Below are 25,071 nucleotides of genomic sequence, written 5' to 3' on the forward strand. Positions count from 1 at the left end.
TTCTCACATTTTGAGCCTTTTTTTCTCTCTCCAAAAGGCAATTAATTGGACTTTGGTTTTTTTTTCTCCCTTGAAGATGTTTCGCTTCTCATCCAAGAAGCTTCTTCAAGTTCTTGGATGAAAAGGGAAAAGTTTTCAAAGCGACTAAAAGAAAAAAGAAAAAGAATCAAAAAAGTCCAGTTGCCTTTGGAAAAAGCAACTTTGGGACAACCAGGGCCTGGATGACCGAGAATCTCCATGAATTAAAGTGCTCCTTCAATAAAAGTCTTGCTTCTTCGCTTCCCTTTCGTTTTTCCATCTCCATCTCCATCCCCACCCCAAACCAAAGTAGAATTTCTAGGCTCTTTGAACTGCGAAAAGCAACCAGAGATATTAAAGGTATCACTGCATTTCGTACGTCACCATTGCAAAAAGGAAAAAAAAAAAAAAACCAATCCCATTTTATTTTATTTTTATTGTTGCAACAGAACTTAGAAGTATTCCTGTACAACCATAGACTAAGGAAGCTAAGAAAGCCCAGAGACGACCTTTTCTTGCACGTTCAGGAGCTGGTTAGGGTACAGAGCTGCTCCTCCTTTTGTTGGGTCAAAAGGGGACCAGAATAGAAAGCCAACAGAAGAGAGGACTGGGGGTTCAGCCTCTAATAGATGAAGCTGGTCTATCCATCTTTACTGGAGACATTTAAAGCACAGCAACATTTAAGCCACTGAATTCGGACAGGATCTTCCCTGCACAACGAGAGGACGTGAGCTACAATAAGGCAATACCGTACGGACTCAAAAAACAGGGGCATAGAAAATCCTGATCACATCCATTGGGCATCACGACAGAATCTTGGACACACAGAGTAGACATCTTTCCTTTGAAAAATGCTTTGGAAAAGCCGATACAGACCAGGCCAGCCGATTGGGGGGGGGGGCATCTCCTCAAAGAGGATACCACACATTTTGCAGATCCGTATCAGCTTTGTTTGCTCAATCTGTGTTGGAGGCAGCACGGGCAAGTCAAAGAGAAGCAAAGAAAATTGGGCCAAGACAACACACAGATACCACGCGCACACCCAGGGCTGCCTCCGATCACTTTGTTTAGAGCTAAGGCGACTTCACGGGACAATAGTGCCATTTCGGGAAAAGGAAGCTTTGACAGGAATTTAAAAATAATTTAGTTAAATTTTAGACAAGATTCTACACCTAACAGAGTTTTTTTTTTTTAATTTTTTCCTCTGCTAGGGTTAGACCTCCAGCCTTCTGCAAGAAAGTTAAACCCGAAGATTTTTGTGTTCGTGGAATTGAAGTTTCTTATTTTATTATTTCATTTCATTTCTTTTTTCTCACTTTAAAGGCCATTGTTGAAGCATTTTACAGTTCTCCTAGTGCAAAAGAACAGAAAAAATAAGAAGCAGGAACATAAAAGGGGAAAAAAAAAAAGAAGATAAAAGAAGAGGAGGAAGAGGGGATAATACGCTGCCTTTCTTCTCCTAGGCAATCCCCCCAAAACAGAGAAAGAAATGAGAATTGTAGGTATTTTTTACGGCAACATATACACATTAAATATAGTATCGAGTCCATGCAGTGGCGCAGCCATGGTTAAAGAGCTGGAGCCTGTCTTTAGTGCTACAGTCCATGTTCCTCACCAGCCGTGACCCCCACAGGCGCTGGCCTGAACCCCTAGCCGGATTTGAAGAGGAGAATCGCCACTTGGCCCAAGTAGAAGTAAATGAAGTGCTTCGTCTCATGCGTTACGTAGCTACCGAAGTTCCTGCCCACGATGCAGTGCCAGGTGGGGTTGTATTTCTTGTCAAATTCCTGGGGAAGAAGCAAAAGCAGGAAAGGAAAGGTGAAAATCAGTGATTTGTTCACAGAGCTTTTTCAAGCATGCACTCAAGTCTCGGGCTTGTAAAGGGAGAAAGAAGGTGACAAGAGCATCTGGATGTCAGGGTTCCAAGGAACACCCCCAACGAAATAAAGCTCTGAGGCTTGAAGTTCGTCAAAGTTCCAATTTATTAGAGATGTCATGTTGGCACGGCTGGGAAAACTCGAAACTGAGAGCTTCCAGGTTTTCCACACCCAGTTGACAGTTCACAGCCCTGCCCCACACCCACAAGTTCATCCCATTGTCCAATCAACTCTTCACACTCAATTGGATACAATCTTCAGGCAGTCTCCATCAGACGCAGGATGTCCTTGAATACGGAATGTTGCTATGACTAACTTTCTACCGCTCCAACAACAACCCCTTCCCAAATTCCCCAGCTAAAATATGTGGCGGTTAAGAAGCAAATAAGAAAATTGCCTTCCAAAACTGACACTGGAGTTGTGGAGGCCTGCCGTGTATTGTAGAAAAGGGCCATGGCTTTTGACTGCATGGTGGAGGCCACCATCTTGAATTGCTGGACCAGCCCTGAGGAACTGGGGGAGGGGGGTCAAAAAAGTCAAAATGGCAGCTGCGGGAGGGAAACTACCCCATTCATTGAGCTATCAGACTCTTGCCAAAAACTCAGTTACAGTACAGTAGATGGTCTCCAAACATTGCCAATTGCTTTCAATTTTCTATCCCTGTGGTTTTCTTGGTAAAAATACAAGGGGGGGTGGACATGTAATGCTGTGGACCTTCTGTAGGCTGAATTGATCCTTTTGCTAAAGTGATCATCAGCCTCTGGCATCTTCCACCACAGGAGTGTTTTACAATTTTGTCAGCTTTAAACTGTGTGGACTTCAATCCCCAGGATTCCCCAGCCAGCATGCTCCCTAAATCTCTCAGACCAGTTTGAGAAACAATGCTCTATATCAGGGGTCTCCAACCTTGGCAACTTTTAAGACTTGGGGACTTTAACTCCCAGAATTCCCCTGCCAGCATGTCTGGCCGAGGAGGGAGTTGAAGTCTCCAACTCTTAAAGGTGCCAAAATTGGACACCCCGTTCTACTATATTATTGCTGCTCAAATTCAAATTTAAATTTAAATTCAAATTTAAAGCCTACGTGCTTTAACTAGGCAACTAGAATGACCTACACACCATACTTTTGGCATATACTCCCGGGAGTTTTGATCGCATTCTCCCAGCCCATCTCGGTTTTAAAGGCCTTGGGGAACCACCTCTAAAGTCAACCAAATGACACTTTTTAGTGTGACCCAAGGACAGTATTAAAAATGTATGGCGGGATTGTGCCAAGTCTATTTTTCCTTTGACAAAATGGACTTGAGCGTTTCTCTCACGAGAACATCTACATACAGACTACATCTTCTCTTGACTTTGGACAATGCTTCAAATATTCTTGGCTACAACTACCACAATTCGTTGCCCTGGGAATACAGGTAGTCCATCTTACAACAGGTTCATTTAGTGACTGTTTGAAGTCACTAGGGCACTGAAAAAAGTGACTTATGACGCTTACCACCGTTACAGCATACCATGGCCATATGATCAAAATTCGCAAGCTTGGCAACTGGTTCACATTTATGACGGTTGCAGTATCCCAGGATAACATGGTCGCTTTTGCGCCCTTCTGACAAGCAAGTCAATGGGAAAGCCAGATTCACTTAACCTTGATGAACGTATCTTTTCTTTTATGTACACTGAGAGCATATGCACCAAGACAAATTCCTTGTGTGTCCAATCACACTTGGCGAATAAAATTCTAATTCTAATTCTAACCATGTTATTAACTTAACAACTGTAATGATTTACTTAACACTGCAGCTAAGTGGCAAGAAAAGATCACAAAACTCATTTAACAGATGCCTCATATAAATTTTGGGCTCAATAGTGGTGGTAAGTCAAAGACTACTTGTATGGGGTAAGCAAAGAGAAATTGGGAACCTCAAAGATTTAATATCCAGCTGTCTGCCTCTGATCATTTCAATGATTTTTCAAAATAAAATCTCACACTCCATGGCCTGTAAACTGCATCATACATGAAGCGAAGCACACCTATTAGCCGTGAACATGTATTTTTTAGACAGTCCTTGACTTGTGACCATTTGAAATTACAATGGGCCTCTCAAGGGGTATAAATGACCTGGTTTCTAAGTTCCAATGCGCCCCCCCATGGTCATATGACTGCATTTTGGGCACTCAGCAACTGCCCCACTCTTTGCAGTGTCCCGTGATAATATCAACATTTTGCAATTTATTTGTGTGTGTGTGCTAAAAACAAGCTTTTACTTCCAGTTTTAAGCAAATCTAGCCTATATGAAACAATTAGTTCACTTAACGACCGCAGAAGGTTGCAAGCTCCATTGCAAGTTAAGTTAACCGCTCTTTTCAGTTCTAGGTAATAAGATATCCCTCCTCCTTTCTGAACTGGCATCTACCACATTTTCTCAGGAAATTTACACCCATTTAACGCATCAGTGTTTTCCAATCTACAGATTTCCACAATGGAAGAACGGTTGGTGAAGTTAATGGAACCATCCTAGATGGTGAAACTATTTTAATTAAAGAAAAGATGCTGTCTATCTTTGTTTTTACATGGAGGTTACTTTGGGACTTTTTGCTCGAAACTGAAATGAAATTTTTAATGTTGGGATGTGATGATTAACAAGTTTAGAACTACAGAAGTACTGTGTACTGTTGAATTTTGGAGCAAAAAGGTTAATGTTTATTTGTAACTGTGTTAAGGTAAAGGTAAAGATTCCCCTCAGATATATGTGCTTGTCGTTCCCGACTCTAGAGGGCGGTGCACATCTCCATTTCAAAGCCGAAGAACCAGCGCTGTCCGAAGACGTCTCTGTGGTCATGTGGCCGGCATGACTCAACGCCAAAGATGCCTGGAACGCTGTTCCCTTCCCACTAAAGGTGGTCCCTATTTTTTCTACTTGCATTTTTTACGTGCTTTCAAACTGCTAGATTGGCAGAAGCTGGGACAAGTAATGGGAGCTCACCCCGTTATGCGGCGCTAGGGATTCGAACCGCTGAACTGTCGACCTTTCAATCAACAAGCTCAGTGTCTTAGCCAACTGAGCCACCCTGTAACTGTGTTGAAGAAGGTCAAAAGTGATTCTTTTACTACTGCCCACAATTTTAAATAGTACTTCTACTTCCGCTTCTCCTTGAAATAATATAAATGAATACCCCACCCTCCCAAACCAAATTCCTTGTTGCACTGTGATTTGATCAGGCTACTGCTTAATTTCCTTCCATTCCATTTTATCTAATAGGTGCATTTTGCCGGAAACCAAAAAATACTGAAAACTGGCAAAAACCTTGCTGAAAATCAGAATAACAGAAACAGTGTAAGAGAGTTGGAAGGTACCTTGGAGTCCAAACCCCTGCTCAAACAGGAGACTCTATACCAGTTGTTGGCAAACCTTTTTGATACTGAGTGCTGAAATGGGCGTGCGCGTGCTGGAAACCGGAAGAGCAGCTACCCAGTGCGCATTTGTGCACCGGGGAGATGATGTTCTAGTTTCCATGCACACCGGCCACCTGGTCTTCCGGTTTCTGGCCAAAGAAAAAATGCTTTTAAAAGTAAAAACAAACAAACAAACTTCTGATGATCGCAGGGCTCAGTTGGGCTTTTTTGGGGGGGGGGCAGGGATTTTTGCTACCGGTTCTCTGAACCACCTGCCGCCATCGCTATCGCATCGGGCGATCCAGTCCGAACCGGGAGCATTTCACCCCTCACAGAGCGGGGTAGCAATGCTAATTCAACAGGACACTGACAAGAATCTTCCCTGACCCAATAACAACCGAATCCTAAAATTTATTTGGGGGAAAAAAAAAAAACCAAAAGAAAACAACCCCTCCTGTGCAAAAAAGTACAGTGCCAATTTGTTTAGCAATCCGGGGGCTGCAAAAATGTGATCTAAGTAAGGTACATTCTCTATCCCTCTAATAAGGAGAGGTGAAGCTAGATACATCTCCTTGATGTATTGAAATTTAAAGGTACAGTTTCACTTTTCAAAGGGCGAAAATTAGTCTGATGTATAAACAGATCTATGCTATAATACAGGTAAGCAATTATTATTTATACGGACTCTACTGAGAGAACCCTTCCAGCATACTGTTTCTGCTGTATAAAGGCAGAGAGACTGGCAGCTTTAAGGATTTAAACATTCACAGAGAAGGCCTCAAATTCATACAAAGACCTAAATTCTCTTTGTAGCAAACAGCTGACATTTTGGCAATGACAGAGCAAAACATCTGACACTTTACATTTTGAATCAGGAGTCATAAACATCTTTTATTTAGGCACAATTTTCCAATGCATGGGAAAATTGTTACATATAAAAGTGTTATAAAATAGATAAACCCACATAAATAAGAGTGGGGCCTCTTCCTTTTAATAAGGCATTGTGCTCACTGAAAAAAAAAATACATAGGCACCATGGGTTTATAAGTGTGTGACTGGTTTCAATTTGACATGTTGCCTGAACACAAAAGCTGTGATTTATAAGAGCTTATATGTCGCTCAAGGTTGAACTGTGGGGGTGGCCCTTGGTGCACTCGGGAGTTTGGTTGTTTTCTTGCAGACCTTTCAGTACCACACTGGGTAACATCATCAGTGCTGATGACAACCTAGTTTGGTAATGAAAGATCTGCAAGAAAGCAACCAAGCTCAGAGAGCAGCTGGGATCCCACTGTGATGATTTTTGGTTTAATGTCCCGAAAATAAGAGCCCATCTTATACTTTTTTGAGCCCTGAAATAAGCGCTTGGCCTTATTGACTCAGCCTTCCATCCTTTATAAGGTAGGTAAAATGAGGACCCAGATTGTTGGGGGCAATAAAAGTTGACTTTGTATATAATATACAAATGGATGAGACTATTGCTTAACACAATGTAAGCCGCCCTGAGTCTTCGGAGAAGGGCGGGATATAAATGCAAATTTAAAAAAAATTGTCATGCACTCAAAAGCCCGATTGGGCTTATTATCAGGGGATGTTTTATTTTTGGGGAAAATAAATGTTAAGCACAGTGACTCAGTTCTGTGTGCAACTATCATAAATATATGCTGGTTGCCAAGCACCCTAATTTTGATCATGGGACTGTGAGGAATGATGTGATGGTTGTTAAATGCAAGGATTGGTTATATGTTACTTTTTTCATTGCCACTGTAACTTCAAATGGTGACTAAATGAATGGTCTTAAGTCAAGGATCACCTGTATTTACTAATACCTGGCTTTTCCACATTTAGAACAGAATAGAATAACAGAGTCAGAAGGGACCTTGGAGGTCTTCTAGTCCAGCCCCCAGTTTAGGCAGGAAACCCTACACCATTTCAGACAAATGGTTACCCAACATCTTCTTAAAAACTTCCAGTGTTGGAGCATTCATAACTTCTTGTTCCACTTATTGATTGTTCTCACTGTCAGGAAATTCCTCCTTAGAACTAAGTTGCTTCTCTCCTTGATTAGTTTCTACTCACTGCTTCTTGTCCTGCCTTCAGGTGCTTTGGAGAATAGTTTGACTCCCTCTTCTTTGTGGCAGCCCCTGAGATACCCTTCTAGACATACAAAGAACAGTTGCAGGAACTGGGTATGTTTTAGCCTTCAGTCCCTTAATCATCTTTGCTGCTCTTCTCTGCACTCTTTCTAGAGTCTCCACATCTTTTTTTACATTGTGGCAACCAAAACTGAATGCAATATTCCAAGTGTGGCCTTATATTATATTATAAAGTATTATAAAGTGGTATTAACACTTCACTGATTTTGATTCTATCCCTGTTCATGCAGCCTAGAACCGTATTGGCTTTTTTGGCAGCTTCGCATTGCCAGTTATTTTTCCCTCACATCCTGAAACCCAAATCTTCTTAATCTACTTAATTTATCATTTTAATTTATAAAATGTATTAGTTTATAGACTGTTATAAATTATTAATTTATAATAATTTTAGTAAATTAAATCAACTTAAATCATCCTGAGATTCTGAACCTTCAGAGATAGGCAAGCTCAGTTAACTGCACCTAACCCTAACTCTGTTTCCCCAATCCATTAGCGCAGGGGTCTCCAACCTTGGCAACTTTAAGACTTGTGGACTTCAACTCCCAGCAAAGCTGGCTGAGGGATTCTGGGAGTTGAAGTCCACAAGTGTTAAAGTTGCCAAGGTTGGAGACCCCTGCATTAGCGCGCTCAACTCTTCCGAAAAGTTTTTTATTGTTAACAACTCTTGCAAATCAGCTTGGATCTGGTTCCAGTAGAAAGTATCACTTTAAACAAATCCCCACTTAATGTTTATTTTGCCTAATAGCTTTGAATTTAAAAATAATACTACTAATTGAAAGCAGAACACAATATTAAGCCTTCCAATTCAGAGAGAGTTACTCAAGACGTAACATTTATGTTCTGTCCCTAAGTGACAGACCAGGAGAAATCTTTCTTTGAAATCCTGCACACAGAATTTAGACAGGCCAATTATACTGCCTTGTTTCGGTAGTGTCATTACCGCCAAATTGCAGTTAAGTTTTCTTCAGTGTTGGTTTAATTATTTTGCATTAAGATACTCATTGTGGTTTACGACTGTTTTTCAAACTTGGCAACTATTGAGATACTTGGATTTCAACTCCCAGAATTCCCCAGCCAGCAAAAATGCTGGTTGACTATGATTCCTTGCTTAAGGAAATCAGTCTGTGATGGGCAAACTTCCCTTCTATAATCATCAGACAGAATCTTCTAAACCAAATACAGCAGCTACAGAAAAGCTGTAACTGCTTTTAAAATTCGCTTGAGGTTTTTCCGGAAATATCCAGTGGGCATTGGGTCAGATAAGCCAGGATAAGTAGCCCTTGACTTACAACTGGTCACTTGGGGACTCTTTGAAATTACAATACACTTTCCCCAAAGTTGATTACAAAACCCTGATTTGATGTTCCAATGTCGCTCCCCTTGCACTGATGTGCCCACATTTCTGATACTTGGCAACTATCCAGCATTTAAGGCCATTTGCACCATCCCATTGTCACATGACCAGAATTATTTTCTGCAGAAAACTGGCATTTACTTCATATTGACCTATTGCAATACATTTTGGGGAGAAACCCCTGAAATTATAGCAAGAGTTGGTACATTCCAACAACTCTCTGCCTAATTTTTTTATTTTTATTTTGGCTGATGAAGTTGTTTGGATGAGCAACAAAAGGTCTCAGATTAATAAATTTTGGTCCAGTTGCCATGAATGCAACCTTTTAAGATACAAAACAGTTAGTCCCCTTTAACAATTTAAACAATTGCAGTAGATGCAAGCATTTGCTATTGACTAGTCAGTACCAAACTTACAAAACAATATGGTTAAAAGCAACATTGAACATAGCGTCTAGCAAGAGCATTAGGTAAAACATGTGACGTATGCGGAAAACCAGCCCATGACAAACCTTATACTCATGTCATCTACGCCTTCCATGGGTATAAGGGTTTGTCATGGGCTGGTTTTCCGCATACATCACATGTTTAACTAATGCTTTCTATGTTGCTTTTAACCATGTCATTGTAAGTTTGATACTGACTAGTCCCATGATGGCGAACCTACGGTACGCGTGCCACAGGTGGCACGTGGCGCCATATCAGTGGGCACGTGAGTGTTGCCCTAGCTCAGCTCCGGAGCCAGCTTTCTGATTTTCGTGACTTCCCATGCCACCAGAAGTTGGCAAACGGGACATTTCCAGTCTCTGGAGGGCTGGGGGATCGGGGCAGAAGGCCTTTTTCACCCTCCCCAGGCTCCAAGAAAGCCTCTAGAGGGCAAAAAAATGGGCCTATCAAGCGCTCCATGGCATAGGGCCGGGATACTTACGGGACCCCCTGCTGCTACCGAATACCTCTCACCGACCCGTGCGCTCTCACAGAGAGGGGCTCCTCAGGGTGCCATCGGCGCGACAGTGTCGTCTGGCGACACCCAGGGGAAGGGCCTTCTCTGTGGGGGCTCCCGCCCTCTGGAACGAACTCCCCCCAGGACTTCGTCAACTTCCGGACCTCCGAACCTTTCGCCGCGAGCTTAAAACCTACTTATTCATCTGCGCTGGACTGGGTTAGGGTTTTAATGGGTTTTAATGGGTTTTAGTTCTAAATTTTAATTCTGGCCAATTTTAATAAGTTTTTTAACTGTATTTTAATTTGTATTTATAGTATTGTATTTTTACTTGGCTGTGAACCGCCCTGAGTCCTTCGGGAGAAGGGCGGTATACAAATTTAAATAATAAATAAATAAATAAATAAATAAATAAATAAAAGGGGGGGACTGCAGATGGTCGTGCATGCGTAGGGGGGTGGGGCACATTGAATTATCGGTGTGGGCGACGCCCCCGCCCTCTCCCCACTTTTGGCACGCGAAGGCAAAAAGGTTAGCCATCGCTGGACTAGTCGATACGAAATGCTTGCATCTACCGCTGTTCACTTTTTAACTGCATTGTTTAAACCTTTAAGATACTGTGTTTCCCTGAAAATAAGACCCTGTCTTATATATTTTTTGAACCCTGAAATAAGCGCTTGGCCTTATTGCCGTGTTCTCAAAAGCCCGATTGAGCTTATTATCAGGGGATGTCTTATTTTGGGGGAAACAGGGTACCTTTGGCCTGGATGGTTGAGTTTTCAGCAAAACTGTCCCATTGCGAACAATGAACTTGTTGAATAGAATAGAATAGAATAGAATAGAATTTTTTATTGGCCAAGTGTGATTGGACACACAAGGAATTAGTCTTGGTGCATATGCTCTCAGTGCACAGATACGTTCATCAAGGTACAACATTTACAACACAAATGATGTTAATATATGATGGTTAATATATGGTTAATAGCCAAAGCTATTAATGCAACTGCCAAAAAGCACATTGTAAAATTGGGTCAGTCGTGTGGATGATTCACTTTACAACTGTCACAACTTACAACCATTAATAGGCAGGCTCTATTAGGGTCACAAGTCAAGGACTACATGTAGGGCTATACAATCCCACCCCCAGCCCACAGAAACCTGCAAACAGGAACATACCTTCTTGATGTATGCTGCAATATCCTTCTCTATGTTGTACTTCTCCATGGCCTGCGTAGCACAATCGACCGCATCCTGCTGCATGTCCTCAGACATGTCAGCATTTTTGATCACAGCCTTTCTGTCAGACATGATGGACCTGTGGGAAGACACAGGAGAGGAAGGCCAAGTCAGAATGATATCTATCCCAGGTGCCATTTCAAGAAAGCACCCAAAACCTGCAGCCTTGCTTTTATTATCTGTTGAAGGTGACGATGGATAACTACAGGTAAGAGGAGGCAGGAAATTACACCGGTCATTACATTACATTCTACAGAGGAAGCAGGAAATTCCATGTCTCTGAAAGAATATCCATTATTCTTCGACGTTACTGGGGAATTCAACAGCTCTGCGTGGCTCAGACTGCTAAGACAGTCTGTTATTAACAGCAGCTGTTTGCAATTACTGCAGGTTCAAGTCCCACCAGGCCCAAGGTTGACTCAGCCTTCCATCCTTTATAAGGTATGTAAAATGAGGACCCAGATTGTTGGGGGCAATAAGTTGACGTTGTATATAATATACAAATGGATGAAGACTATTGCTTGACATAGTGTAAGCCGCCCTGAGTCTTCGGAGAAGGGCGGGATATAAATGCAAAAAACAAAAAACAAAAAAAACAACACTAAACACAGGAGGTATTTCTCACCAGCGCACAGGCGCCTTCACAAATTTAAGAATCCACCTAGAATGCACCCTGGAGGTAGTCCTCAACTCAACATCCAGGTGCTTAGCAACTCGGTGAAGTCATGGTGGTGCTGAATAATGTGACTAGCAAGTGGTCCTTGCACTGTACCAAAACTGGTAGAGTGGTTGCAGCATCTTGCTGTCACGTGATTGCAATGTGTGGTCTTCCCAGCCTGCTTCAGTCAATGTCAATGGGGAAATGAGCAAGGAAGGCCACAAGTCATAATCACCTGTCTCAATGACTATGGCAATGAGTACAGCAAAGAAGTCCCAAAGGTGGACCAGACAGCTGGTCATTCGCATTCTTTTAGTGAGTCATTAAGACCCCCTGGAGGTTTATCTGGGTCTTCAGGGTCACCTGAGTGGTACAAATAGGTGAGGAGCCTTCTTGGAACTGCTGAAAGGACAGTGTTGTAGACTGGAGATAGATGATGTCATCGCTCTCCCCAGGAGTGAAATCCAAATGTTTACTACCGGTTCTGTGGACGTGGCAGGGGAAGGATACTGCAAAATCTCCATTCCCCCCCCACTCCAGGGGAAGGATACTGCAAAATCCTTATTCCCTCCCCACTTCTGGGGGAAGGATATTGCAAAATCTCCATTCCCATCCTACTCTGGGGTCAGCCATAGGTGGTATTTGCTGGTTCTCCAAACTACTCAAAATTTCTGCTGCTGGTTCTCCAAACTACTCAAAATTTCCGCTGCTGGTTCTCCAAACTGCTCAAAATTTCTGCTACCGGTTCTCCAGAACCGGTCAGAACCTGCTGGATTTCACCCGTTTCTCCCCCTCTGCTGAGAGAGGGCTGACACAGATGGCCTCTTTGACCCCTCTTTAAAACCAGTGGTCTTCTCTGTCCAAAATGTGGACTTTGCTGTCCTCAAAAGACTGGCCTTTGTCTTTTAAATGCAGATGGATTGCTGAATCTTGTCCTAATGGGTTTGTTCAACCAAATGACCAGCTGTCTGCAAGGAATATAAACCTTCCATTCCCCACCATCCAGTCAGAGCTGAAGAATGGATGAAGACTATTGCTTAACACAATGTAAGCCGCCCTGAGTCTTCGGAGAAGGGCGAGATATAAATTCAAATTAAAAAAAAAAAAAAAAGCTTCTTGGATGAGAAGCGAAACGTCTTCAAAGAAAAACCAAGAAAGTCGAGGTGCCCCTCGAAAAAAGCAACTTTGGGACAACCATGACCTGGATGGCTGAGACTCTCAGGGGTCTCCGACCTTGGCAACTTTAAGCCTGGAGGACTCCAACCAAGCTTTGCTGGCTGGGGAATTCTGGGAGTTGAAGTCCTCCAGTTTTAAAGTTGCCAAGGTTGGAGACCCCTGCAAAAGTTTATAAAATAGGGTGTGGTCACATGATTATTCACTGTGCCTGACTAGCCTAAGTGGCTAAGACACTGACTTTATTGATCAGAAAGGTAGGCAGTTTGGCAGTTCGAATCCCTAGTACAGGCCTCCTGCGTGAGCAGGGGGTTGGGCTAGATGACCCTGAAGGCCCCTTCCAGCGCTGTTACTGTTACTTAATGCCCATGCTCAGTAAAGAAATTCCTACTCCCTATTCCGGTTGTAAACTGAAGACTACCTATAACTGCGGCGAGTCCTCCTGTTGAAATTCTCACCTTTATGTCTATCTAGGAATTCTGGGAACTCACCTGAATGGTGATATTGTTCATATCTACCATATTAAAACCTCATTACATTATGCCATGATGTGTGAACCAGTTCGTTATGGATGAACAAACCACAATTAATTCATAGGAATATTGATTCAGACTAATTTATTGGTAATTCTCAGTGAGGGGGGCTTCTCACTGCATTAACCAGTAATAGGGTTTTGGCTTAGCATGTACATAAACTGAGTCATTGTGGCTGTAAACCTAGAGTAGGCTTAATCCAATGTGCCAACTCAGCACTATGCCTTATTCCAGGAACAATGGTTGAAACAAACTAAAATTTCGCTGCGGAGAGAAATCTCCAATTTGACCCCCACGGCTAGCCTTTTGGGACCTATCAGATGATTTGTAGGAAGACAGAGATTCAAAGCGCACAAAAAGTTCGTCAAGAAAACCAAGCAGATACTCAGCCTGAAATCCATGCAATGCTTATTTATGTAAGTATCCGAAATAAGCAGTATCAAATAAGACATGCATCGTAACATCTCTATGCAAATGTTAACACGAGGCACATCTGATGCAAGCTGTGCCCATTTACATGGTGGCACGTGTTGGCTTTAACTTCCCTTGCAAGTAACTATGGTGGCTCTCATGTTAGAAGGAAGGCCAGGAAATGTTGCAATAGAAATAAAAGTTTGCTGCACTGCCTGGGAGACACACACACATATACACAGGCTATGCCGCCCTTTTATCAATTCTATCTTCCAGCCAGAGCAGGGGTGAAATCCAGCAAGTTCTGAAGAACTGGTAGCGGAAAATTTGAGTAGTTCAGAGAACCGGCAAATACCACCTCTGGCTGGCCCCAGAGTGGGGTGGGAATGGAGATTTTGCAATACCCTTCCCCCAGGAATAGGGAGGGAATGGGGATTTTGCAGTATCCTTCCCTTGCCACACCCACTAAGCCACACCACGCCCACCAAGCCACGCCCACAGAACCCGTAGTAAAAAAATGTGAGCCAGAGCTATTAATATCTGAAGCAAGTCAGATTGTTATATGCAAAGACTAAGACTATCAATTGTCCAAACTAGTATTGGGTCTCCTGCTTGATCAGGGGGTTGGACTAGATGTCTTCCAAGGACCCTTCTCATTCTATTATTCTGTGTTCAAGTTGACCTACAAGCACTAGTTAAGCCCCCCCCCCCAATCCTCGAATCTAGTCACATATTAGTAATTATAGCCAGTCCTCTACTTAATTAGGGTTGGAATTTCCGTTGCTAAACAAGGCAGCTGTTAAAAGAATCACTGTAGCTGTTAAGTGAGGGCTCCTTGGTACTCTCTAAGCTTGGTTGTTTTCTTGCAGACGTTTCATTACCCAACTAGGTAACATCATCAGTTTGGGTAATGAAAAGTCTGCAAGAAAACAACCAAGCTCAGACCGCTTCAGGGACCTCTCATTTGAACCCTGAGCTACAAATATTCTCCCTTATTGGTTGTTTAGCGAATCATGCAAATAATTTAAGCAAATCCGGCTTCCTCCATGGACTTTGCTTGTCCGAAGTCAGCTGGGAAGGGTTGTACATGGCAACCTGGAATGCTGCAACCATCATAAATAGACAGTGACCTGAATTTTGATCACATGACCACCCGAGAATCGGCTGTAACTGTTTTCAATGTTGTAACTTCAATGGTTGTAAGACCAGCATTACATCTAAGCACATAATACATCTCAATCTTAAACCCTCAAAATCCAGACAGGTAAGACTAGAAATTCTCACTTTACCCTATGTTCTGTAAAATAACATTGACCATAAAGTAGCAAATATATTATTGGACCAAAACATTAGAATGCTAGTGAATCACCCCCAAGGGGTGGGCCTCTGGTGGCTCAACAGACTAATGCAGTCTGCATTTGTATAATAGACAAATGGATGAAGACTATTGCTTGACATAGTGTAAGCCGCCCTGAGTCTTCGGAGAAGGGCGGGATATAAATGCAAATAAATAAATAAAATAAATAAAATAAGGGACAGCAAGGACTACTCCTGAGGCTGAAAAGATTGCTAACCATGATTTACCATGGTTTCAGAACACTATCCAAATCCAGCCACTGTGATCTCTAGTCATTTATCATCTTGCGATAAATGCAGCTTATGAACTGAACCGCAAAACTTCGTTCTGCACAGCTGAACCCAATTTTCTCCAAAGGTGATGTATTGTTTTAAGAATCAATTTTTTCGCCTCTTTCTAGTTTGCAAATGCTTTTTAAGATGATGTTTCTCTATCAACCCTTTCACCTAAATTCTTATCTAGTTCAAAATCCAGAAACCCTTTCTACTCCAACGTTTTCCTTTTATGCTCACCTCCTTTTAACAGATCACCCCTCATGCAATTCCATTTAGTGGGTTGTTCGTTTATTTTCCTGCCGTTATTACTTTTATGAATAACTCAAAGTGGGGAACACATCCAACATGTTTTCCTCCTGTTTTCCCCACCACCACAACTCTTTAGTTGGGCTGAATGTGAGTGTGAGAGAACTCACAATGTCCTGCTTTCTACCCTGGTGCCTTAATCATTAGACCAGATTTGAGATATTCTTTATTAAGATATTGTTGAAACAGCACAATGGCTATGCTCATTCCCTAGTGGATATGGGAAAACAGGAGGGAGAGTACTATGTAGGAAGTCCTGAATCCAGAATTACAGGCAGGATACATATGATTGTGGGACGCGGTGGCTTAGTGGGTAAGCCGCTGAGCTTGTCAATCAAAAGTTCGGCAGTTCAGCGGTTCGAATCCCTAGCGCCGCATAACAGGGTGAGCTCCCGTTACTTGTCCCAGCTTCTGCCAACCTAGCAGTTCCAAAGCACGTAAAAAAAGCAAGTAGAAAAATAGAGACCACCTTTGGTGGGAAGGGAACAACGTTTCGTGCGCCTTTGGCGCTGAATCATGTTGGTCACACACACACACGCATATATATATATGGCTTAAGTCAACAAGCTTCTATGTAATGCCAGCACTTTGCTTCAAACCTCCAGGCCATGAATTTATATCCTTCATCAAATCCGAGCTTAAAAAATGTTCCAACGAGAGACAAATATTCTTCCCATTTACTGTTATTTCTATTTCCCTCTGCAGCACAAACTACGAATAAAAAGCTGCTTGGGGCAGAGATCTTCCTACCTCTTACCTTTCAATGGATAAAGCAAAGTGCTAATACATTGCGTAAAACTAACTTGATGTTCAGCTGTTTACAAGGATAGTGAGGCATGTTGTGTGTGGAAATTTCACCAGCATTTACTAAAAAGCTAGAGTTCCAAAGGCTTAAGTTGCCTAGCTATTTGCCTATTGAAATGACTTGGTAGTGCACAAAATTTGTTCCCGACTAGCTGTTAAGAGACATCAATAGTTATGTATCTACACTGACTAAAATAGTGGCTTTCTACTCAGCTGCCTAAGCAGCAGACATGGGGAAGGATTTGATCCATGGAACTGGTATTTTCTCCCCTATCCAACACATTGATATTACAGCTTTTAAAAGCAGATCCACAGAAACTAGATTCGGGGTCTTCAAACTTGGCAAGATGAAGACTTGTGGACTTCGACTCCCAGAATTCCTCAGCCAGCATGGCTTGAATGAAGGATTCTGGGAGTTGAAACCCACCAAGTCTTAAAAGTTGCCAAGCCTCAAGACCGTGAACGAGATGGTAGCTTCATGAGGAATGTTTCCTACTTACGGTATTCTCAACACAAGGACAGATGAAGAAATTCCCGTCAAAGAAGGAAGCAGGAGTTAAGCAAAAGATTTGTAAATAAATTACCGGTCCACACAACTATCAATATTCTCTGCCAGTTATGGCACACGCTGTGTCCTCTAGGCCAGGGGTCTCCAACCTTGGCAACTTGAAGACTTGTGGACTTCAACTCCCAGAATTCCTCAGCCAGCTTTGCTTTGCTGGCTGAGGAATTCTGGGAGTTGAAAGTCCTCAAGTCTTCAAGTTGCCAAGGTTGGAGAGCCCTGATGTAAATCACATAGTCAATGGGTAAGTAAAGCAAAAGCCACAGAAGTAACACCCTGGTTTTCTAACCAAAGAAAAATACTCTAAAGTATTAAAAAATACCACAAATTCCGACACCCTCTCATGTAGATTACTGGTCTTTTCCAGATGTGTGGGCACTTATCGTCCCATCACAGCTGGAGAATAGCATTTCTAGAGAAGATGCTAGGGCACATGTCTCTCTCAAGGCCATTTTATAGTATTAAGATACAACAGCTAAACTTTTTTTCTTTCTTTCTTCTTGCAGCCATACTATCAAAGTGCCACAGTTAAAATATGCAGCCAGTTTGATCTTGGGGTTAAGCGTTAAGTCACCAGGTTAGAAACCAGCTTTGAGTTTGAGTTTCACTTTAGGCATGAAAGATGACCTGGTGACTTTGGGCCAATCACAGGAGAATGTGAGTTCTAGTTCCATTTTAGGCATGAAAACCAGCTAGGTATCTTTGGGCCAATCACCAGGAGACAGTGAATTCTAGTCCCACCTTAGGCATGAAAGCCGGCTGGGTGACTTTGGGCTAGTTATTCTCAGCCTTAACCACCTCAAGAGGTTGTTGTGGGAAAAATAGGACTATTAGATAGGTTTGCTACCTTGAGTAGTTTATAAAAGTACTAAAAGGCAAGATAAAAACAATTTAAGTCTGTTTTCAGCAGTGTGATTTTAGTCCCACTCAAAAATCAAGAAGGGAGTGAGTGGGAGGTAAGTCCACATCAAAAATTCAGCCATCAAAAATTTCAGTGGCACAGTTTGAGTGGCCTTTAAAGGATGGAAATGGGACTAGGGGGTCTCCAAAAAGCATTCTGCCCTTGTTACCCATTCAATTTTCTATGAGATTACCTTTAATATGAAGAGATAATTGTCTGTTATTTGTCCTCTAGGTATGTGATTCAGTTCTGCCATATCTTAACACAACCATTACGGATGATACCAATTTGTGTCAGCAGTGGACAAAACAAATGTCCTTTTTGCAGTCCCTGAAGATCAACTGCTGAATTTTGGCAGCTGTTCATTAATAAAGCATGTTTTCTCTCCCCCTTAATGATCAATATAGTACAACTGAGTAAGGTTTTCAATAGGTTTAATGGAACTGGCTTATTTTAAAAAAAAAAAACACACACCATGCTAATTTGCAAAGCAGCTAAAAGTATCTGCCACTCCCTTGTAGTAAATAAAGGAAAAGACTATTTTTTTTCCTGGAAAAAAAATTCCCACTGGATTGCCAATTATGGCTTAGTGCAAAGTTACTCAGCCCTAAAAATATATGTTTTCTGTTAAAGAACAGAATCTAACTGGCTAAGAGGATCCATGTTCTGGACTGCAATTTTCCCAAACTACAAATATGCAAAATGAATTGTCAAGTAAAGAGTGGCAGTGTTTCTATCGGGAGCGCACATTAGCACTTCCCCGTTCTGTTTAACGCAGAGCGCGTTGTCGTCCCTTGAAAGCAAGTCTCACTAGCCTTTTAATCCCATTAGAAAGTCACTTGGCACTCTGGAACTATCCAGGAATGGATTATTTTTACCACCCACCCAAGGCTAAATACCCAGTTCTTTTTGTTGGGCAATGGAAGCTAGAATGAGAGGCCCTTTGTGGAAGACACAGCAAATTCAAGGCAAATTTCACATTTTGGCAGGGACCCCCAAAAAGGATCCGAAGCCATGAAATAGAGCTATTCAAGAGGAGGGAGAGGGGGCCCATCACATTAATAGCCACGGCAAGGTTCTAATTCTCCAAAATGTTGATTGCGATTTGATATCAAGGTTGAATTTTTTGCATTTGCACATCATAAAATAAGCCAAAAGTATGCAAGCATCAGGAGATGCTACATTTACTGCAAGCCTTCCTCTGACTGGCATTTTCATGAGTTTTTTTTTTTAAAGCTATTTTTTTCAGTAGATGTTGTTTGGCCTCATTTTTCAGCTATTTTACCCAGTAGGCTCAACAGAGGGCCTTCCCACAGGAAAGGTTTACACTCATTTATGGAGTGTAAAAACACTCCATAAATGAGCACCCCTTAACCATGTAATGGGAATTTCCCAATATACTACAGTATTTCAATAGAAGAGGCAGTCCTTCACTTACAACCATTTGTTCAGCAGCTGAAGTCCCAACAGCACTGACATTAATTTATAGCCAAGTCCTTACACTTACGACCATCTCATCACCCTGGACAGGTGCTTTGCAACCTGCATGTAGTTATAACAATGGGTTAAAGTATCCCAGGGTCATGTGATCACCATTTGAACCTTCTTTACTGCCTAGCCGGCTTCCAACAAGCCAAGTCAATGATGGATGCATGATGAAGGTTCCTTTAAACTAAAGGTTCCTTTAAAAACCGTGACAAGTCAAAAAAATATATATAATCCATCATGACTCACTTAACAATCACCTCACACAGCAACAGAAATTTTGGTCCCAATGGTGGTAGTAAGTTGAGGATTTACTGTAAATCCTCAGGCTCTCATTGGCTGGTTCAGCAAGCAAATCTGAAGGTAGCAGGTGTCCTTCCGTGCCAGACAGGTTATAAATGGGGAATAATTATCCATCACCTGGTACATTCCAGCATACATTCTACCTCTAAACTTCAGCTGTTACTCTTTGGGGGGGAAATCAGCATTATGTTTGTTTGTTTTTAATTTGCATTTATATCCCGCCCTTCTCCGAAGACTCAGGGCGGCTTACACTATGTCAAGCAATAGTCTTCATCCATTTGTACATTATATACAAAGTCAATTTATTGCCCCCAAAAATCTGGGTCCTCATTTTACCTACCTTATAAAGGATGGAAGGCTGAGTCAACCTTGGGCCTGGTGGGGCTTGAACCTGCAGTAATTGCAAGCAGCTGCTGTTAATAACAGACTGTCTTAGCAGTCTGAGCCACTCAAGGACCCTTGAGTGTTGGCTTATTCCAGCTGAAAACCAGGTTGGACAAGCAGTTCCCTCTTCTGAGATACCCACATAAATCTGTCCACCAGCGTTATAGCCACTATGACTTTAAAGCAAGATCAAGTGACCCATCTCAGCTCCTCTGTGATCAAAAACTGGATCAGGAGAGAAATTTTAATATTTTTTGGGGGGTGGGGGCATTTTCATCCGCTTCCTGCCAAGATTACACCACCAAAATCGGACGAGATGCCCATATCACAATGAGGATTATTAGCAGGTAAATCTTCCATGTGGACGTGCTTATTGCAGCATGTGAATTTCAGTTCCCAGGATCCACACCCAAGCAGCCACCGCTGGAAGGGATGGCAGCTGCTGAAGCATCCAATACCTGAAGCGCCCCAAGATTGGAGAAAGCTGACACAGCACAATAATATGTGCAGTCACTGCCATTTGTGCAACAACAAAAAAAGAAGAAAGAAAGAAAGAGGAAGGAGACAACCAGGGTCATTTCGAACTCCCACCACCAAAAAGAGGGTGAAAATAAGATTGTCTGTTCTTTTGAACCCCCCCTCCCCAATAACAGGTATGAGCTATTAATCAGGATCCCCTTCACACCCTAGAAGAGAAACCTTTCTCCATTATAGTCCTAAGTATAACCACAAGCGCTATTTAAAAGATGATGTATCCTATAAGGAAAAGACCCCCCCCCCAAGTTACTTGGAGAAGTACATTATACTATTATCCATGTATCCTGGTGCAGGTTGCAGTGGGGGGGAGGGGGAAGAGACGGGACAACTTTTCTCACCCTTTTACACAACCCAGACACTTATGGGGCTGCACAAAGGAAGTTTCCTCACTTGCAGCTTTTTGGGGGGGAGGGGGGCATATTTGAATGTTCCAATGCCCTCCCCCCCCTTCTTTTTTTGGATCCAGTCCAAGAGAAACTCCACCTGCAGGCTAGGAGAAGACGGTTCTGGCTGATGATAAAACCTTGGACCAAAAAAAAAAAAAGGGAGAGAAAAAAGAAAAGCCACCCCCTCCCATTTCAAAGCTACTGACTCTAGAAGAATCCAGTCGCTTGCTTGGCTTCCTCACTCAAGTGTCCACGGGGATAAAGGCATTGGATTGCAAAGGAGAAGCAAGGTTAAAAGCCGGCAAACCGAGAACTGCCACCATCCCTCAGCCCCACACACCATCGTTTCAGGTCATGTTACTCTACCTTTTCCCCACATGACAAGGCAATTTTCTGAGACCACCTCTATGGATTTTTTTCTCTCTCTCTTTTTAATCTGCCCTTTGATATTACAAAGGCAAGACAGTCGAATCCAACCTTCCTCCTTGCAAGGGGAATGCCCCCCCACTAGATTTCTCCACAGCCCCCCCAAAAAAGTCCCAAAGCTGATTGAGTTAAAACTGTCTACCACCCACCCCAAAAAAAGATGGAAAAAGGAGAGGGGGGGGGAGGCTAAGATTTCTCTAACAGGACACCCGGGAAGGTTGGAGGAAGCCCAGGAGAATGCAGATCAGAATGGACAGACTTCAGATCAGTGGTACCCATCCATCCATCTATCCATCCAGAGGCACCCCATGCAGTGGAAAAGGCGGGTGTTGGGGGGGGGTCAGAAAAGTCAGGAAGGGACCAAGTCTTCCCCATAACATCCATCTAAGAAAGTCAGACTTCGGCCAAGGTGGGTCCAATTGACAGATTAAGACTAGAGGCATATTAAAAACGACAGGTGTGCAGTCCAAAGCATCAAAGCCAGGAGAGTTGCGAGGCGGGTGGGGGGGGGGGTCTTGTGTAGCAGGACTTGCGGGCTTCCTCCCCCCCCCCCCCCCCCCCAAAGCAGAGCCTTCTAACTTACCCCAACCCTGCAGAGAACACCCCTCCCAAAGCGCAACCACCCCCACTCCCCAAAGAAGCCCAAGCGGATGGAGAGGGGCAGCTTTGAAAGACCCCAACCCTCGGAGGGAGGCGGGCGTCGGCTGCCCCCCCCCCGGGAAAGAGAGAGAGAGATGCCTCCTTTACTGGGGGGGGGGAGGGAAGCTCCATTTCCCAGCAACCAAGTTATCGGGAGGGGGGGCTTTTGGGGAGTGGGGGGCAAAGCAAGCGAGGGGCGTGGACCAAAACAAAACGCGCGCAAAAAGCAGAGGGAGCGCAGTTAAAAACACACACACACACACACACACACACACACACACACACACACAAAACCCTGCCGGCATCTCCTATAGCCCGGCTGCATCTCTAGGCTCAGAGCATCGCTTTGGAAACTCACCCACCCAACCCAGGGCTAAATTCCTTCCTCCTCCTCCTCCTCTTCCTCTCAACCCTGGTTGCAAAAAGAAAACGCCATGCATGCATGCATGCAAAGACGCCCAGGGGGAGTCCCCCGTGTTGCGCACCCACACACACGCGCGCGCTGCCCGCCCGCCCCGCTTACCTTTAAAACAGTGGTTCGCCTTCGGAAACCCGCGTCAACGACGACGGCAGCCCCTGGCCGGCGTCCGTCCGCCCGTCCGTCCCTGCAACGGCAGCAAGGTTTGCAAGGCGCCCCGCGGCCGCCCCAGCGCCTCTCTCCACCACCTCCCACCGGCTTCTCTCCTGGCCCGGGGTGCCAAAACGGGGAGCGAAGCAGCGAGCAAGCGAGCGAGCGAGCGGCCGGCCAGCCGAGCCAAGGAGGCGTCTGGACTTCTTGGAGCGTGGCGTCTCTCTCCGCTTGCAACAGCGCGCTGGCGGTGGGAGAAAGTAAAGTGGGGGGAGGCGGCGGCCTCGCAGCACAGCAGAGTAGCGGCAGGAGCAGCAACGCCCTCCGCTCCTTTTCCCCAGCAAGCCTCCTCTGGCGAGCTGCCCTCTCCCTCCTCCACCCCCCCCCGCCCCACCAGCGCTGAAATAGCCGTCCCACCCCTTGCAGTGGCTCAGCCACGCCGCGCTCCCATTGGTTGCCGCAAAGCCTCGTCCCACGGCGGCGCAGCGTTCTCCTCTCGCTCTTCTCGGCCTACATCTTGTTTCCTCCCATAATGCCACGAGGAAATTGCAGAAGCGATTGGGGAGGAGAAGAGAGAGAGAGTAGAGAGAGAGAGAGAGGGAGGTGGGGGGGGGAGTGGAAAAGGGAGGGGTGGGGTTTGGAGCGTGCAAGCCGGGTGGGTTGCCTTGCGCGCTGTGTGCGCAAAAGCCGGGTGCGCTTTTCTTTTTCTTTTTCTTTTTTTTTGCCAGCCAAGGAAACTGGGCGGCCGGGTCAATTTTGCAAAAAATATTTTTTGCAAAATCAAATTTTGCAAAAAAAACCATTTTTTTTCGGCAAAATCACATTTTGCAAAAAAAAAAATTATTTTTTTTTGCAAAATCAAACGGGATCACCTTTTAAATCATCTTTGGAGTGCGGGGAGTGATCTCCTCTCTGATCCTTTAAATGAACCGCTGCATGTGCATTCCCCCCCCCACACAAACAGAGGGAGACACAGGCAGGATTGCAACAGGTAGAGCTTGCTTTCCACCACGGCCACTAGCCGCAGCAGCAGCCCCGGTTGCATCGCCGGAGAGGGTTAAAATAAAAAAAAATAAAAAAGGGGGAGGACCTGTTGCATTGGTGGGGTTTCGATCGGCAGTTACAAGAGCCCCCATCAGGAGACGGAGATTGCAAAAAAAATAAAATAGAATAGAATAGAATATAAAAATCAAAAGCTAAGGCTCCTGTAAAGCGGCGTAATTTTGATGATGACCGGACGTAGGGTGTGAAATCTTTTAACGCCTATATTTTATTTAGGAGCAAGCCCAGCATGGGAATTAAAAGTGCTGGGATTCGAACCTACAGGTTGACTGAGATTCGTAGGTGGTGGTGGGGAAATAACAAGCCATGATTTGGATGAGGGATAAAGTTAGGCGACTTTGTAAAGAGGTGGGAACGTGAGAGAACGGATTGAAAAGGCGTTTGTGCAGCTTTCTTTTTCTGCATTGAAGAAAAGTGCGCTTTCCCCCATCATTATGAATGTATTGGGAAATTATTAGTAGTTTACTGGGATCATTTTTTAAAGTTAAATAAAAGTGATCGCTTTCAATAAATGGTATAATTGGGTCCAGGGGTGAAATCTAAAAATATTCCCTACCGGTTCTGTGGGTGTGGCTTAATTGGTGGGTGTGGCTTGGTGGTCAGGTGACTCAGTGGGCGAGGCCAAAACAATAGATAATAAAAATAATAAAGTACACAAAACAATAAGAGGTACCAAAAACCAACTTTCACACTTTACACACACAAAACACAACACAACACAACTAACACACACACATAATGTAAAAGCAGCTGCATTTCACCCAAAATGGCCCCTGCAACAAGCAGGAACCTCACACAGCCACAAAAAGCTCAAAAACCAACTTTCACACTTTACACACACACAACACAACTGATTCACACACACACAGAAAATGCCACATACAGCTTTGTGAGATTTTGCCTGTTTGTGTAGTTAGAGTGAAACACTACAGAAACACACCAAATCTCAGAAAGCTGTACAAATATTTTATTATTTTATTTTATTTATATTTTTAGATAAAAGCAGATAAATTTAAAACTTTCTTAACTTTAAATTGCTGTCTAAAAAAACCTCCTTAAAAAAAACGCCAATTAACTATTTTTTTAAAGCCCCCCCCCCCCCAGTTACTTACCCAATTGAAGGCAGGCAGATTTAGTTGCTCACCTATGAGATGGATTGCAGGCAGGCAGATTCAGTTGCTTGCTGATGCAATTGATTGCCGCAGCTGAAGCAAGGCTTAGCCAGCCCGAAAGCAGCAGAAAGTAGGCAAGTGGGGAGCGGGCGATTGGGTGAGCATAGGTGGTGGGGGAGGAATTTTTGCTATTGGTTTTCCGAACTCCCCGCC

At 43.6% G+C, this 25,071-nt stretch overlaps 1 protein-coding gene across 1 annotated transcript; it reads right to left on the minus strand.

Annotated features, from left to right (window-relative positions):
• On the minus strand, window positions 1-23,065 carry DYNLL2 (dynein light chain LC8-type 2). Its single transcript, XM_058164201.1, has 3 exons — window positions 22,640-23,065; window positions 10,917-11,055; window positions 1-1,805 (listed from the first exon to the last, which is right to left on the minus strand). Exons 2-3 carry the CDS (start codon window positions 11,046-11,048, stop codon window positions 1,668-1,670), a joined length of 270 nt encoding a protein of 89 aa, XP_058020184.1. The 5' UTR covers window positions 11,049-11,055; window positions 22,640-23,065; the 3' UTR covers window positions 1-1,667.
• Between the last annotated feature and the right edge of the window lie 2,006 nt (window positions 23,066-25,071).

Source organism: Ahaetulla prasina, chromosome 1 (assembly GCF_028640845.1).
Source record: "Ahaetulla prasina isolate Xishuangbanna chromosome 1, ASM2864084v1, whole genome shotgun sequence".
Lineage (NCBI taxonomy): Eukaryota > Metazoa > Chordata > Lepidosauria > Squamata > Colubridae > Ahaetulla > Ahaetulla prasina.

Excerpts from the sequence above, each read along its gene's own strand:
- DYNLL2 (XM_058164201.1), bottom strand. The coding sequence starts at position 11,048 with ATGTCTGACAGAAAGGCTGTGATCAAAAATGCTGACATGTCTGAGGAC. Across the intron at positions 1,806-10,916 it reads TTGCAGCATACATCAAGAAG|GAATTTGACAAGAAATACAA; the intron begins GTATGTTCCTGT and ends CTTCTTCCCCAG.